Source organism: Neoarius graeffei, chromosome 22, assembly GCF_027579695.1.
Source record: "Neoarius graeffei isolate fNeoGra1 chromosome 22, fNeoGra1.pri, whole genome shotgun sequence".
Classification (NCBI taxonomy): Eukaryota; Metazoa; Chordata; class Actinopteri; order Siluriformes; family Ariidae; genus Neoarius; species Neoarius graeffei.
Genome location: NC_083590.1, coordinates 47,883,521 through 47,900,262, shown reverse-complemented (window position 1 = coordinate 47,900,262; position 16,742 = coordinate 47,883,521). Strand labels below are relative to the sequence as shown.

The 16,742-nt window shown below is 40.5% G+C and overlaps 1 protein-coding gene across 2 annotated transcripts in view; it reads right to left on the bottom strand.

Moving 5' to 3' along the window:
- Window positions 1-415: 415 nt before the first annotated feature.
- The window catches only part of tomm40l (translocase of outer mitochondrial membrane 40 homolog, like), a 42,064-nt gene continuing 25,737 nt past the window's right edge, over window positions 416-16,742 (bottom strand). For both annotated transcript variants that reach the window (XM_060904885.1, XM_060904884.1), the window contains 3 exons: window positions 10,976-11,052; window positions 10,599-10,701; window positions 416-2,802 (listed from right to left, as the gene is read on the bottom strand). In XM_060904885.1, the coding sequence (XP_060760868.1) occupies window positions 2,663-2,802; window positions 10,599-10,701; window positions 10,976-11,052 (320 nt within the window). In that variant the 3' untranslated portion in view covers window positions 416-2,662. The remainder of the gene's footprint in view (window positions 2,803-10,598; window positions 10,702-10,975; window positions 11,053-16,742) is intronic.

Genomic DNA, 16,742 nt, shown 5'->3' with positions numbered 1-16,742 from the left:
GACATGCAGGTTAGGTTAACTGGTGACTCTAAATTGACCGTAGGTGTGAATGTGAGTGTGAATGGTTGTCTGTGTCTATGTGTCAGCCCTGTGATGACCTGGCGACTTGTCCAGGGTGTACCCCGCCTTTCACCCGTAGTCAGCTGGGATAGGCTCCAACTTGCCTGCGACCCAGAACAGGATAAGTGGTTATGGATAATGGATGGATGAAATTGGTTGCCATGGAAATACAGAAATGTCAAAAGGCACAAGTCCTGTCAGGTTTCGTGAAAAAATTCTTAATAGTTTTTGAGTTATACTCCAGAAACTAAAACGTTTACAGACAGACAGATGGACAGAGTGATGGCTATATCTCCCCGCATTATATGCTGGGGGGATAAAAAGCAGGAAGTGAGGACCCATGAACACGATTCAATTTGATTGCAAGACTCTTGTATACTTTTTATTCATTTAATAAAGGACAGTGACTCAGTGATTGAGGTTCTGTTCTTGTGACCAGAAGGTTATGAGGAGCGTTCAAGAGCCACTTCTGAAGACTGAAGGCAAAACACTGAAGAAATATATTCATTGCATATATCAGGATTACTGAAATGGGAAGAGCATAGAACATCTGTACAATAATGACTGAGATTTGGTTCCATTTTGGAGCGTGAAGTTGGTTTTCTTTCTGGGAAAACATTCACACACACGTCAGTGACACTGTTCTTCACAAAGCCTCAATGAACAGACAGACAGACAGACATTATGAACATTCTTATTGAAGCTGACATCCTCCTCCTTTTACTCATAAAAGTGTGAGTATATACAGTACCAGTCAAAAGTTTGTACATCCCATACTCATTTTGACACTGTTGTACATTGTAGAACAATACTGAAGACATCAAAACTATGAAATAACACATGGAACATATGGAATTACGGCGTTTAAAAAAAAAAATTCATATTTTAGATTCTTCAAAGTATGCAGCGTTTACCTTGATGACAATTTACACACTTATTGGCATCATCTTAACCAGCTTCATGAGGTAGTCGCCTGGAATTAACAGCTGTGCCTCGTCAAAACTTATGGGTTGTTTTACAATCAGGGTACGCAAGCTAAAAATCACATTTAACACTTATCTTCAATATCAAAAGGCTTGACTAAATAAACTTGGTTGTTTATTGTAGCCCTGTGATAGCTCCATTTACCATGCAAGAAACAATTTGGTGATGACGTTATTTTTGGTGAATGTATGGCAATGTGTGTCATATTTAGCAAAATTACTCGTGTCATTTAGAAAAAGTGCTTTTTTGACCACAGGTAGCTCCAAAAGGGATGCACTTAAATCACTCTTTATACCATAAAACACATATTTGGTTCCATATCATTGGAAACATAGTTAAGTTTTAATGTTGAATGCCAGTAAGTTTTCAGACTATTTTGATCAAATTAGTATGGAATTATGTCAAAAAAATGTCCTCTCCGAGACAGCTAATTTTTCAATATAAAATAACATATCTAAAATGATTATTTTCATCCTAAAATGTGGTCAAGATATTGGGACATAAATATTAGAGACGACTAACACAAAGCTTACAGCCTTATATTTAAAAGCACTATGGAAGTCGTGGATTCTGAATTGTCAAAAAAAAAAGTCCTCTCCGAGAATCACTTCATTTGTTTCTCCCATCTTATAGCAGATTACACAAAACTACCATACACACACGTCAAAAAATCACCTGAAATCTGTTCTTTAACTTGTCCTTCACTTAAAAACTGGTACAAGAACCAGTTTGAATCAATTTGAATTTTGGACCCCTGTGACACAAACTTTGTACCCTGATTGTAAAACAACCCATAATTAGTGGACGAGTTTCTTGCCTCCTTAATGTGTTTGAGATCAAACCGTAAATAATACAGTAAATAGCCCTATTCCACACCACACCTGTAGTAATCCATATTATGTCAAGAACCGCTCGACTAAGTAAAGAGAGAAATGACATCAAATCATGAAGCATCTCAATTAATAAAAATAAAGAAACAAAAAACAGTGAATTAGAAACTGCGTCCAAACTTTCGACTGGTGCTGTACATCGTTAAAGAGCAACTAAATTCTTCTACCCCGCTCAAAACCTACTCATTTGTAATCAAATGATTACAAAACCACTGATTTATATATGAAACCGTATTTGTGTAGAGTCAGTTAACCATTTTAATATGCAAGGTTCGTAAAAGAAATGGCAGAAATGAAAGAGAACGTAACGAAAGAAATAAATGCTTAATTTAGATACAAATACAAGTTTAAAAAAAAAACCCCAACCCCACACAAACAAGACTACAATCACTCTTTAAATACCTAAAATAAGAAAGGATTGATTATTTTACCGTATTGCTGACTGATGATCCTTTCAGACTGTTTACTCAATATTTCCTCATTCAGGAATTAACATTGGTTTTTTTTTTTTGAAAGATGGTTTATGAAGTGGACATTGCAGGAATATATGTCTGAATAATTAAAATCACACTGCAGCTACTTCCTGGATTCTTCATTCGATATAAACAGTAGATGAAACATTCATATTTTAAAAAAAACTGATACTGATGGTGCACTTTGTGCGAGTGTCCACATGCTGCCGATCCCGAAAACGTCAGTATGAGAGTTTCAGCCTCTGTTCAGGCGTTTCAACCGATGGTCACGCCAAACCCACACTGGAACTTGTTTTTACGATGGTTCAGGAAAGAACAAAGTGCCAAAGACAGGGGAAGAGGCTGCAGCTTTTTTTCCAGCGTTGCTCCTACGACCCAGTTACTGTCTATCGAACCTGCAGAAAAATGGAAAAATGGACAAGTGAGTTTACGTTTAATACGACACACGTTAAGACAATAGCATCACTTTTTTTTTTTTTTAAAGATTTTTTTGGGCCTTTTTCACCTTTATTATTGGATAGGACAGTGTAGAGACAGGAAATGACCTCGGGCCGGAATCGAACCCAGGTCCCCGGATTTATGGCATGGCGCCTTATCCACCTGAGCCACAATGCCCCCAATAGCATCACTTTTGATTTGAGGACAACTTCTCTACCCATCAGCTGCCAAGTTACTGGAGTACTTTACAAACTTAGCGATGTTCTGCAGTATATCTAAAGCTCCTCTTATCAGGCTTGTAGTACTTGAGTCTGACTTGTGCCCTAATTTTAAGGACTCGTGACTTGACTCGGACTCGTGTATTAACTGCATTCGGACTCGTAAATTGGAGACGAGGACGGATTTTTTCTTTATTTTTTGTAACATGCATTAATAATTTGCCATCAAATATTTATATCTACATTAATTTTTGTACTAATGTTGTGCAAGAGCGTCACCTGCACCTTGGCGTGTGCTCCGGACAGCGCACACGCCAGGCGGACTCTCTCGCGTGTGCCGTAAACAACTAATCAGCGCACCGATATAAAAACTGCGAAAACGCACTTACTTTGCGAAGTATTGCGTTGCACTACTGACACACTACCGAGCCTTATTTCCTTGTTTGGTTTTCTGATCCCTGATTTCCTGTTTCTCGTCTTTGATTCTGCCGAGTCTACGATAGCCTGTTCGTGCCTCGCTTGACCAATCACCTGTTTCACTGTTTTGCCTGCCGTTCTGGATTGTTTACCGTCTTCACTTGTATTAATAAACACACCTTCTGCACTTCCATCCGTCTCCCAACCGTCGCTGACAGAATACTTCACACTCCCTGACAAAGAGAAGCACATTCACCTGTTTATACGTCATGTTCAGGAACAAACCAATGTGAACGGCACTGAAACAGACACCGTCACATGGTGCGGTTGGAGTCTTGGACTCGAAATTGTTTTAATGACTTGGACTTGAACACTGGGGACTCGAGACTGGACTCAGACTTGAGGTTTAGTGACTCAACAACACTGCCTCTTATGCTGTTTGCATTTACAGCGTGATTATGTCCATCTTCATGTTGATACTGTTTCATCTTTATTCGAGATAATGCTGTGTCTGGTAAATGTTGTGCATTTATATCCTGTATTTGCAATATATTTGTAAAAGTCCTGTATAGTTATCCTTTGTGCTATGATCATTGGGCCTTGTTGATCAAGCAGGACATGAAAGGACTTATTCACACGGGCATTTACAAAAGAAATTTGGTCTTCATGAAAATCTAGTCATTTTGGAAAAACGTTCTGAGCGTGTGCAAATTTACGCGTAAACAGACTAACTAAAGCAAACCTCAACTGACTGGCTAATTAATTAATATTTTGTGAAACCTAGTCATTTTGTATTAATAGCTTTAACCAAAAGAGTATTAAATACAAAAAAAGAAAGCAAGCAAACCTAAATATAAATTAAAGCTGCAGTAGGTAACTCGTATAAAAATAACCGTCATATTTGCTAAAACTGTAACTATGTCCTGTTAGTAGTACATGAGACATTATCAGTGGGGGGGGGGGGGGGGGGGAATCTGGCTCCTCCTAGTGCTCCTAATGCCATCTGCAAGAATCTACCATGCCCGAATCAAAGCAACCAATCAGAGCCAGGAGGAGTGTGATATTGATATTGAGTGTGGTACTGAGATATTGCAGCTGGGCTAATGTTAGCTTGTTTCTGATGCTAAGGCCACTGGTTAGCATTGTTTTAATTGAAAGTTGCTGAAAATATCTTGCCCAGACAGTCGTATCAGTTTGGCATTTGTCCTGATGTATGTGTGTACCTGTGCTCTCACAGCTAGATGCTCTCATCAGTGATTTACTGCTTCTCATCTCATTATCTCTAGCCGCTTTATCCTGTTCTACAGGGTCACAGGCAAGCTGGAGCCTATCCCAGCTGACTACGGGCGAAAGGCAGGGTACACTCTGGACAAGTCGCCAGGTCATCACAGGGCTGACACATAAACACAGACAACCATTCACACTCACATTCACACCTACGGTCAATTTAGAGTCACCAGTTAACCTAACCTGCATGTCTTTGGACTGTGGGGGAAACCGGAGCACCCGGAGGAAACCCACGCGGACACGGGGAGAACATGCAAACGCCGCACAGAAAGGCCCTCGCCGGCCACGGGGCTCGAACCCGGACCTTCTTGCTGTGAGGCGACAGCGCTAACCACTACACCACCGTGCCGGTCGTTTAAGCAAGCATGCAGCTGGATAAAGGGAGGATGGGCTCAGGTGATATACAGTCAAGTTTATTTGTATAGTGCTTTTAACAATAAACAGTGTCGCAACACAGCTTTACAGAATTTGAACAACTTAAAAACAAGCTAATTTTATCCCTAATCTACCAGACTCAAAAGGGAACCCATCCTCATTTGGGCAACAACAGACAACATGACTATAACATTAACAGTTTTAACATGAAGTCAGTTTCGTTGATGTTATAAACTCTTCATTGATGGAAACTTGAGTGCAAAACTGTTCATGACAACCGCAGTCCTAAAGTTAGCAAGTCAACTGTAGTCCTCAGCCATAAAAGCATTACTGGAAGTGTCCAGAGCGTCTTCCAGGTGTGACTTTCAACTGTCCACATGGGGCCGTCCTCCACAGGAGCGATGCGATGAGACTCCACCCAGACACAGGGCACCAGGATGGATCAGGCAGGTAGAAATCAATTCTGTTTTCTGCAGCACCTTCCTTTAATGCTGTGCAACATTTTGCTAGAGTCAGCACTAAGTGACCTGATCTGGTATGTCTCAAGCTGCAGTGAGTCGTTTTAAGGTGCTATTATAAAATATAGAATTTTTATTTGCGTAAATGCAAGTCAAAAGAACTTTCAGCTCCGAGAAAATCTCTTTTGCTCCATAAAATTCCAACTCTAGCAAGAGTTTGTGTCATTAAAACTATGGGCCATCAGTCAGGCTGCCCAAATACGTGGCCATGCTGTGCATGAAATGTCAGTCACTTGATATTAATTTCTTGTTTACAGGACTGTTGTATTAAAGGAACATCACAATCCTAATCATGCTGTTCTACTGAATATCAGCCACGCGCTCTCGCTCATGCCATACTGCTTTATTATTATACATACGGGACACTTTCTCCATGGAATAAAAACGTATTCTATTCCCTTCTAGTGGGTTTACTGATGGCATGCAAGATCATATCGCTCTCCCCAATGGAGAATGAGCGTGCAATATTGTACGTTGTCAAGATAACACGACGCCACACGTCGGAGCTCATGCGAAGATCCAATGACAAAACTTTTCTGCTGCGCATGCGCACAATCATTTCTTTGTCCGCCGGGAAAGAGAGAAGACGAGGCGAATCCAGTGCTGCTGCCAGGTTTAAAGGAACAGTCCACCGTACTTCCATAATGAAATATGCTCTTATCTGAATTGAGATGAGCTGCTCTGTACCTCTCCGAGCTTTGTGCGACCTCCCAGTCAGTCAGACGCGCTGTCACTCCTGTTAGCAATGTAGCTAGGCTCAGTATGGCCAATGGTATTTTTTGGGGCTGTAGTTAGATGCGACCAAACTCTTCCACGTTTTTCCTGTTTACATAGGTTTATATGACCAGTGACATGAAACAAGTTCAGTTACACAAATTGAAACGTAGTGATTTTCTATGCTATGGAAAGTCCGCACTATAATGACAGGCGTACTAACACCTTCTGCGCGATTCGACAGCGCATTGATACGGAGCTCAGATATCGATGTGCTGCCGAAGCGCGCAGAAGGTGTTAGTACGCCTGTCATTATAGTGCGGTCTTTCCATAGCATAGAAAATCGCTATGTTTCAATTTGTGTAACTGAACTTTGTTTCATGTCACTGGTCATATAAACCTATGTAAACAGGAAAAACGCAGAAGAGTTTGGTCGCATCTAACTACAGCCCCAAAAAATACCATTGGCCATACTGAGCCTAGCTACATTGCTAACAGGAGTGACAGCGCGTCTGACTGCGTCCGACTGACTGGGAGGTCGCGCAAAGCTTGGAGAGGTACGGAGCAGCTCGTCTCAATTCAGATAAGAGCATATTTCATTATGGAAGTACGGTGGACTGTTCCTTTAAGCACAAGTTCTACTTGGAGGTGAGGAAAAGTGACGGAGCCTTTTACAAGAGAACGTCACTCGTGGACTTCACTCAGCAAAGCCTTTTTGTTTTGAATAACTGCAATGGAACAATTAATTACGACCAAAAGTGACTGAGCTTGAACTGTCAACCTGAATATAGCTTGTATAGAAGATGGGTTGTTCAGGCTTTTTGGACTTGTACCGTTTTTATTGTTAGAACTTTGACTTTGTACAGAACATTGGATTGACAGAACATTGAATTACATTCGATCAGAATCAGCATTCAATATTGCTAAGTTACTGCCCTGTTCTTAACTTTTTGTAAAATCTATAATTGTTCCATCAAATGTATAATAATAACAACAATAGCTGGCTTTTTTCGTGGTCTATCAGATATATTCCATTCAGCTACTTCTCGTCAACTCGTTTAGTATCATGCTAGCTGAATGGAATATATCTAATATACCACGGAAAAAAAGCCAGCCAATATTATTTAATTATCACACGCCTCAACTGTATGGCAACTAGGCATTCAACCCAATTCATGATTTGATTCAATTCATGAAACAGAGTTCACAATTCGATTTCCTCATGATATTTTTGAAAAAAAAAAATTATGACTGCAAATAAAAGCAACATTTATTTTCTATTCATCAACTTAAACATTCCTTTTGTTAAATAAAAAAACAACTTGTTTTGTTTTTCTTAACCAACAATAGTTGCTTACTCATTTATAAAAGGATGGAGTAAAATATAAACAGCCTATTAACTAAAATATTCCTTTTATTAAAAAGAAAAAGAAAAAAATTCTTAATATACTTTTATGAACGTTTGTACTCCCTCCGTTTGCTTCTCTTTTCTCCATCTTTCAGCGGTCCGTAAAAAGAGCTCCGATTTCCTGATCAATCTATTTATACAGTCAGACAACAGCTCTTTCCCATTTTAATTCCGTTTCTTTTTTGTGGCGCTCGAGCTGTTACTTCCGCCTGGAGTGAAGTCATGTGCATTCCTGCTACTGTACATTATTGTGCCCTCTGCTTTCTAAACAATACAAATACAGCTCAGAAAAACAGATTACGCAGCCTGATAATAAGCGCAATTAATTTATTTCATTGATCCAAATCATTAGAAATTTGTATTGCGATTTATTGTCCATGATGTATTGTTACCTGCCTAAGAGCCGTAGTTTACTGCCAGAATTCTGATATAAATTGCGTAATTGCAAATATTACTTAAATCATAAGACAGAACCTACCAAAATATCTCAATGTTCATTCTCAATTCGTTTCCTGGTATAATCAAATCGCTGTACTTAATTATATTTAATTTTGGAATTATTTGTATACATGGTTGTGTGTAGTCTAGCTATAACTTCACTTGTACAGCTGCTATAACTTCAGTGATAAAAAAAAAAAAGAACAAACTTGTCTCACCAGATGTTCCACAGCATTATGATAAAACGCATGATGTATTATTCTTTAATAACTAAATTTAAAAAATGCACATTTTAGATAGATAGATAGATAGATAGATAGATAGATAGATAGATAGATAGATAGATAGATAGATAGATAGACAGTCCATAATTAGATAGATAGATAGATAGATAGATAGATAGATAGATAGATAGATAGATAGATAGATAGAATTAGACAGTCCATAATTAGACACCTTTTCAGATTTACCTATAAAAAAACAAAAGGTGAGTTTCAGTTACAACAGTTATTATTGGTTAATTAATAAATCAACCGGAAGACCCGCCTCGCCCTTTGATCTTGTCGTCTGATGACATGGCTCGTTACCTGAGATGGAATTTTTTTTAGCACGGTCAGCAATTTTTCAGAAAACCCGGACATCATCGCAGGTAAGCATGGTGGAGAGATCATGGACATGTTTTTACTGATTCACCGATATTTCATGATCTTTCATTTGTCAGTCGCCATTTTGTATCTAAATGCGCGTTTGAGAAGTCGCGTCGATAATAATGATCACTTTCACCGGTGTCCACCATTATCGACACCCTGTGGAATTAAGGGACATTTACAACTGTTATGGATCGATCTTTGTGTAACGTTGTTGAAGTCGATGAAGTACTTTAAAAAAATTAAAGTGCTGTGATTTATAATAAGGCGGCACGATGGTGTAGTGGTTAGCGCTGTCGCCTCACAGCAAGAAGGTCCGGGTTCGAGCCCCGGGGCCGGTGAGGGCCTTTCTGTGTGGAGTTTGCATGTTCTCCCCGTGTCCGCGTGGGTTTCCTCCGGGTGCTCCGGTTTCCCCCACAGTCCAAAGACATGCAGGTTAGGTTAACTGGTGACTCTAAATTGAGCGTAGGTGTGAATGTGAGTGTGAATGGTTGTATGTGTCTATGTGTCAGCCCTGTGATGACCTGGCGACTTGTCCAGGGTGTACCCCGCCTTTCGCCCGTAGTCAGCTGGGATAGGCTCCAGCTTGCCTGCGACCCTGTAGAACAGGATAAAGCGGCTAGAGATAATGAGATGAGATTTATAATAATTTTTTTTCTGATTCATAACAGAATGGAATGTTTGTAGAGTATTTGGAATCCGATTGCAATAAATAGAATTAGAGCAGAATTAAATTCCTCGCATATAAGAAATTACACGCTTGAAATATTCAGATTTTTCTATTCCATTCAGAAAATATTTTTTGCAGTTTGTTGTAAATATCTACCACACATTACAATATCAGTAGACATTTTATATTTTTAGATGCAAATTTAAAATCTAAAAAAAAAAAAAAATTAATTAATAATAATAATAATAATAATAATAATTCACTTGTTTGAAAATACTGAAACTTCACCAATCTGAATCTAATTACAACAAATTAGAGCATTGTTTGAATTCTTGGTAAACTACAAAACTAGAAATTAATCCAAACAACGAATGATTAACAAATTGTGATCTATGAAAACACTGAGAAAATGGAACAAAAAGATTTTCTGATGCAGGTTAAACATTATCAGTTCACTTGTTTACAAACATTAGAATTACTTCCTCATTTACGTAAACACCGACATCCATATATTTATATAAAAGATTTAATATACAAGATATATATATATATCTAGATTTATATAAAAGATTTTAAAATACAAGTCTATGGAAAACAAATTTTAAATAAAAACTAATGTTTTGTTAACTTAATACCACATACCGATGATTTTTAAAAAAATGAATAATCTGGATGTCGATAATTGTGGAACGGTATTGATAACTGTGGAAAAAGGGTGTCAATAATTGTGGAACGGTGTCACGTGATCTGATATGCTAAGTAATTGGGAATCAACTCATTTTTTTCCAGTGGAAGTTTGAGTAATTATTCATGCAGAATTTACGTACTGAAAGTCTTTTCTACTTTTGCAACGGCCAAAAGATTGTTAAGGTGTCGAGAACTGTAGCTGCCGTTTTATTTATTTTTATATATATTTATTCCCCCCCCCCGGCAAATTGCTGTGGAATAAAATACTTTGAGGTGGCAACAGTAGCTCATCACGCCACTCTATTAGAAACTGAAATGAACAGTGTTAAAAAAAAAAATAAATTATAAAAGAAAAAACACAATGCTTTGCCTACCTTTAAACAGCAGATTGGCCTTGGGGACGTCCAACTGGTAACCCAACAATACATTTGTTTCTTGCATTCGAGTACTGGCTTCAAACTCCACACCAACCTGCAGCTACGCATCACCAGAATAGATTTAATCAGAATCAAGTTTATTGCCAAGTACTCTCTCATATACAAGGAATCTGCTTTGGTGATTGGTGCTTGAACAGTTAAAATAGAAGAATTTAGCAAAGGCAAAAATAGCTATATACATGGAATAAATATTTTTGTTATTTTATGTTAATGTGTCGACAATACCCGATATAAACACAGAAGAGTTTCTAATTAAAGCAACACTGTCATATCTAGAGAAGTGATGAAAATACTCACTACTGAAAAAACCTTACCTGCTCATTGGCTTTGTGATAATAGGATGCATGTGCACCAGCACCTCCGAGGGTCAGTGTGGCAATGAAATTAGAACCTGGATAAAGAAGGAAAGATGATATACATAGTTTGAACCTGTTCATATTTGGTATTAACATCTGTCTCAAGTGATTGGATCACCATACTCCGTACAAGCGTCAACTAAGTCAGATGCGTCCTACTGTATGTTCTGATCACTCGATCAGAGGTCTGGGATGCATGTGGCCACATCACATTTGTAGCGTGAACAGCAAAGCAATGCCTCCTCATGCTTCCCTGACAACATCAAAAGACCAACTAATCACCAGTGTTGCCAGGATTGCATTTGTTTTTTTAGAAAGCAAGAAAAACATACAACTTGCCGCTGCTCAACACCTCCCTCATTGGCCGCCAACCAGGGATGAATGCACAGTTTCGATGGCCAAGATGGTACTGCCATCCCTGGCGCCACCAGTGGCATAGAGCCACGGGGGGGGGGGGGGGGGGGGGGAATGTTAAATTTGACCATCACTTTGGACCAGATCCAACTTGATGCTTTTTCAGTTGCTGCACAAAGCTGCTTGGAGGCAAGTGTTATGGCAGGTGAGCCAAGACCAAGTCGGGATAGGAAGGCTGTCATGGACCTCCCCAGGAATATCCAGCAGCCAACCTCCACTGGCCATACTGAGCACACCCACCCACTGTCCTCACAACTCATACACAACTGCTGATACCACGTTCTCTTACATTCAAATGCCTCCTCCGTATTGTCTTCCCAGGGGAAAGTCAGTTCTATAAGATGTACACATTTTAACGATTCAGACCACACAATCACATCTGGTCGCTCATTAGTTATGGCAATAGGCACTGGGAAGATTAGGTTCTCACCCAAGTCAACAGCGACTTGCCAATCCCGAGCATCTGCAAGTATCCTCGATTGTTTAGTCAGTTTCCCACACCAAGCTGGACATTCACCTTCTCGGCAGAACATCATTTTTAAAAAACGTTCCTTGCAAAGGATTCTCACCGATGTATTTAACTTGCTTTTTCACTATGTCCACTAATTCTGCCAACACCTGGTTGTGGCGCCAAGTACAGAGATGTAAGAGTTGTTTGCACGCTGACAGCACATAGTCAAGTGTTCCTCGTTCCACACCAGAACAAAGCATACGTTAGACTGAGAATAGCCCCACAACTTGAGATTGACTGGTGATGGTAGGAGATCATACACTGATCACAGATGGAATGATCTTGCAAGTTGGTCCACTGACCAAAGTTCTGGCCAGGAAACAGATCTAGACTTGACTTCATCCCATTTCATCTATGCACCCTGCTTTCCATACCCTGCAGCAGTTGTGAGATGTGACTCTTCATCAAAAGAACAGCGCTCATTCAACACCATCTCTCGGCGCCCTAATGTGTTCTCACGAGAGAACCACCTACCGGTATGGTGTCCATTACCAAGACCAACTCTTCCTGTTTGTACAGTGCCAACATCATCTTTTGTCTGCAGACTTGCTTCCACCGCTTCCATGGCATCCTCAGCTGCCCATTTCCTTACAGTTCGCACATCTGGCTGAGCATCCCAAATAACTTGATCAGGGGAATCCCGCAACATCAGATGTAGTCGAGCTTTGCCGATATTGAATTCTTTGACAAGTGAACGAAAAGGTAAGCTTAATTTACCTTTCATATATAGCCCTGCAGTTGAAAAGCAGGGTGGGACTCCTAGCCATTTGCGCAAGTGCTTGCTAATCTGATGCTGAACTACTTCCAGTGGAGAAAGAGATACTTCATACACTTGTAAAGGCCACATAATCCGTGGGAGATGACCAAACTAGAAGCACCAGGCTTTTAGTTTACCTGGCAGAAGGGTATTCTCTATTACTCTTAGGCCTTTCCTCAGCTGTTTTTCTACTTCCACTCCTTCATGGCGATCTGTTAATGGGATAGCATACCACTGACGCAAACTCTTTACCGGTTCCTCTCTGATGGTGGGAACCTTGTCGTGGCCAATGTGGAAACGGATGTCCTTCATTCACCTTACCACGCACCAGAGAAAGACTCTGGCTCTTCTCTGCCTTTGGTTTCAACCTGGCCCACGTGAACAGTTCTGAAAATTGCTGTAGCAGCTCCTGTGTTACAGCTTTGTCTTGGACAATCGCTGTGATGTCATCCATGAATGCCTGGTTAGGTGGAAGAGTTGGACCATCTTCAAGCACTTTTCCATGAGCAGCTGACTCAGCCCCTTTTAAGATGAGCTCCACTGCCATCATGAACAACAGTGGAGAAATAGCACAACCCATCATTATTCCTATTTCAAGAGGTTGCCAGCAGGTAGTATACTTCTTGGTTGTAAATCTCATACACACAAGCCCAAAGTGCAGAATCGCTTGCACTTTTGTGGGGAAGGAGAACTCTAGCACCTTCCATACAAGCACATGTGACACAGAACCACATGCACTGGCCAAGACCAGGCAGATTACATGTAACTCACTCTTGTTGCTTCTCGCATTCTGTACTGAATTCCATAGCATCTGAGCATGTTCTAAACAACCCAGGAAGCCAGGGACCCCAGCCTTTTGGACAAAAGTATGGATGTAGCCATTGTTTAGAAGGTAGTTTGCCATCCTCTGGGCTATTACACCAAAGAATATCTTTCCTTTCTCCTTCTACAAGGAGATAGGGTGAAATTGCCCAATATCTACAGAGTTCTGTTCTTTTGCAATCCAGATCCCATCAGCTAAGCACCAACTCTGTGGGACAACACCTTCTACCCAGGCTCTCTTGGGCAGCACGGTGGTGTAGTGGTTCGCACTGTCGCTTCACAGCAAGAAGGTTCTGGGTTCGAGCCCAGCAGCTGACAGGGGGCTTTCTGTGTGGAGTTTGCATGTTCTCCCCATGTCTGCGTGGGTTTCCTCCAGGTGCTCCGGTTTCCCCCACTGTCCAAAGACGTGCAGGTTAGGTTAACATGGGCGTGGCCTTAGGCTGAGGTGCCCTTGAGCAAGGCACCTACCCCCAGGCTGTTAGCATGACTGCCCACTGGGTGTGTGCTCATTGCTCACGTGTGTGATCACTGCTTCAGATGGGTTAAATGCAGAAAGGAATTTCACAAGTGCACATGTGATCAATAAAGTCGTTGTTCTTTAACAGATCAAAAAGGAGACAAAGCACACGCAGGCAGTTCTTATACAGCTTATACGAAATAGCATTAGGACCCGGAGCGCTCTTTGCCCAAGCTCTCCTAACAACTTCCTGTACCTCACTGAATCGAAGGTTAGCGGTATCAAGCTGACTCCCTGGTTGAGAAGGACGTGGGATTTCCTCCCTGTCTGGAATAGAAACAGACCTGACTGGATCAGAGTACACGGACTGCAAGTCTTCTTGTGTCACATCCAACACGCCGTTCTTAGGCTCTTTAAATAGCTTCTTTCTGCTTAAATCAACCTATTATACACTGTAACTGTCCAGCCATTCTGCTGATATATACTGTATATAATCAGTAGATACAAGTCTCCTCTCATACGTGAGCTGCTTCTTTCCATTTTCAACACAAGCTCTGTTCATCATTATACACTGATCAGCCATAACCACTGATAGGTGACGTGAATAACATTGATTATCTCATTACAGTGGCACCCATCAAAGGGTGGGGTATATTAGGCAGCAAGAGAACAGTCAGTTCTTGAAGTTGATGTGTTGGAAGCAGGAAAAATGGGCAAGTGTAAGGATCTGAGCGACTTTGAAAAGGGCCAAATTGTGATGGCGAGATGACTGGGTCTGATCATCTCCAAAATGGCACATCTTGTGGGGTGTTCCTGGTAGATATTTTCACTGTCCAAGAAGTCATTTTTTGCAACGCTGGGCTTTTGATATTGTAAAATACATTTCTTTTACTACACTGCAAAAAATGGCCTTTCAAAAATAAGAAATAAAAGATTAAAACAAAGCATATTTGCTTGAATCAGGTGAAAAAAATCTGCCAATGGAACTAGTCAAATTTGACTTGGTAAGATTTCTTAAAGTAAGATGAAAAATCTAACCTGTTTTTAGATGAAATAATTCCAAAATAAGATTGGGGAACTTATTATGCGAGATCTGATTAACTCAAAATAATCAAAATAGTTATTATAACAAGATCTTATAACAAGAACTTATAACAAGATCGTACTTCTTACATTTAGCCATTCAAGTCATTTTTATTTATTTATTTCATTTTAAGGGTATTTCACTTAAATTCATGACAAAGTCTTAGCAGTAAAAACTGAATTTAAGATAAATATACTAATATTAGGATTGTTAAATTCTACAACTAAGCATTGCTAGCTTAAAAGATTCTCCTTTTGTGACCTGTAATTAGTAAAATACTCTAGATATGAGACCAGAGACTATCTTGAATCAAGTTGACGACACGTGTAGCATTGCAACAAGTTTATTTTTTTTTCCCCATTTCAACATTCAAACATTAAAACATCTCTTAAGATTCCACTTCCCCAGGACCTCAGGCACCAAAAAAAAAAAAAGTCTACGCATTTTGACTTACAGTGCTTACACAACGCCAAAGCAACAGTGCATTTTGGGGGCACTGACTATTCATGTGTACGAGGGGTTTACAAGATCAGGCACAAAAACAAACAAATAAACAAACAAAAACAAACAAAAAACACTGAACTTAACTCACAGTATTCCAAAAAGACCTCACTAATGCCGCTTTTCCACTACCAACGCGGCTGAGTTGGGCTGAGCCGTGCCGTGCTGAGTCGAGCTGAGCGGGGCTGTTGGAGTTGCATTTCGACTACAACCGCGCTGAACCGTGCTGGCTGGAAGTGGGTGGACACATTGGGTGGAGTTAGCGAAAGTGGGTGGACGTCAGGTGATGTCGTTAAGCGGCGCAAACAGTGACATCAGTGAGCTTTTAAGCGTTAGTCTCACGACCCGGATAGTAAACAATAAACATGGAGGACATGGAGTCGCTAGTGTTGCTGGTCTTGGTGCTGTGGCTTGTTGTCACAGACAACGCCAACAGATACTGGCAAGAGCGTATAGATGAGGCGAGGCGCATAAGGTTTCAGAAATTCTCGTAATTCGTAATTCTTCTTCTTCCGGGTTTACAGTGTTTACAGATCCCAGCGTGCTCGCGGGGCGTGTGTGGGCATGCGAGGACACTCCTCCTCACCAATCAGTGCACAGGGGAGTGTCTCCTCACGCCCCCAGCCTCACTCGGCTCGGTTTGGCTCGCTTCAGCCCTACTCCAAAACGGTGTGAGTTTTGGGTGCTAAGCAGGGCTGAAGCGAGCGGAGTCGTGCTGCTCTAAGATAGTCGAAACGCGAGCCGTGTCGGGCTGAAGTGAGCTGAAGCGAGCTGAAGTGAGCTGAAAAAGGGTAGTGGAAAAGGGCTGTAAAACGCCCTCCACTCACTCATAGCCTTTTTGAAGGCACTTGTCTGGTCTAGAGTCTGTACAGCATCTAGAAGGAGCTCACTCTGAATGACTGAGAAAACAGTCGCAGTAAACTTAGGATCTGTAAGGTGGAGTTGAATTGTAATGAAAGATTCAAAGATTTCAGTAAAGTTCATTTATTCCCAAAACAAGCATACTTTGTTTTTTTTTTCTTGAAACAAGATGAACCGCATTTGACAAATGTCCAAAATGTACTTACTTGTTTTTAAAAAAAACTTGTTTTATTTTCAAAGATGCTCCAAATAAGACTTTTTCAAGACATTTTGTCTATACAAGATTTTCAAGATGGACGGTCTAAAAACTAGCCTTTC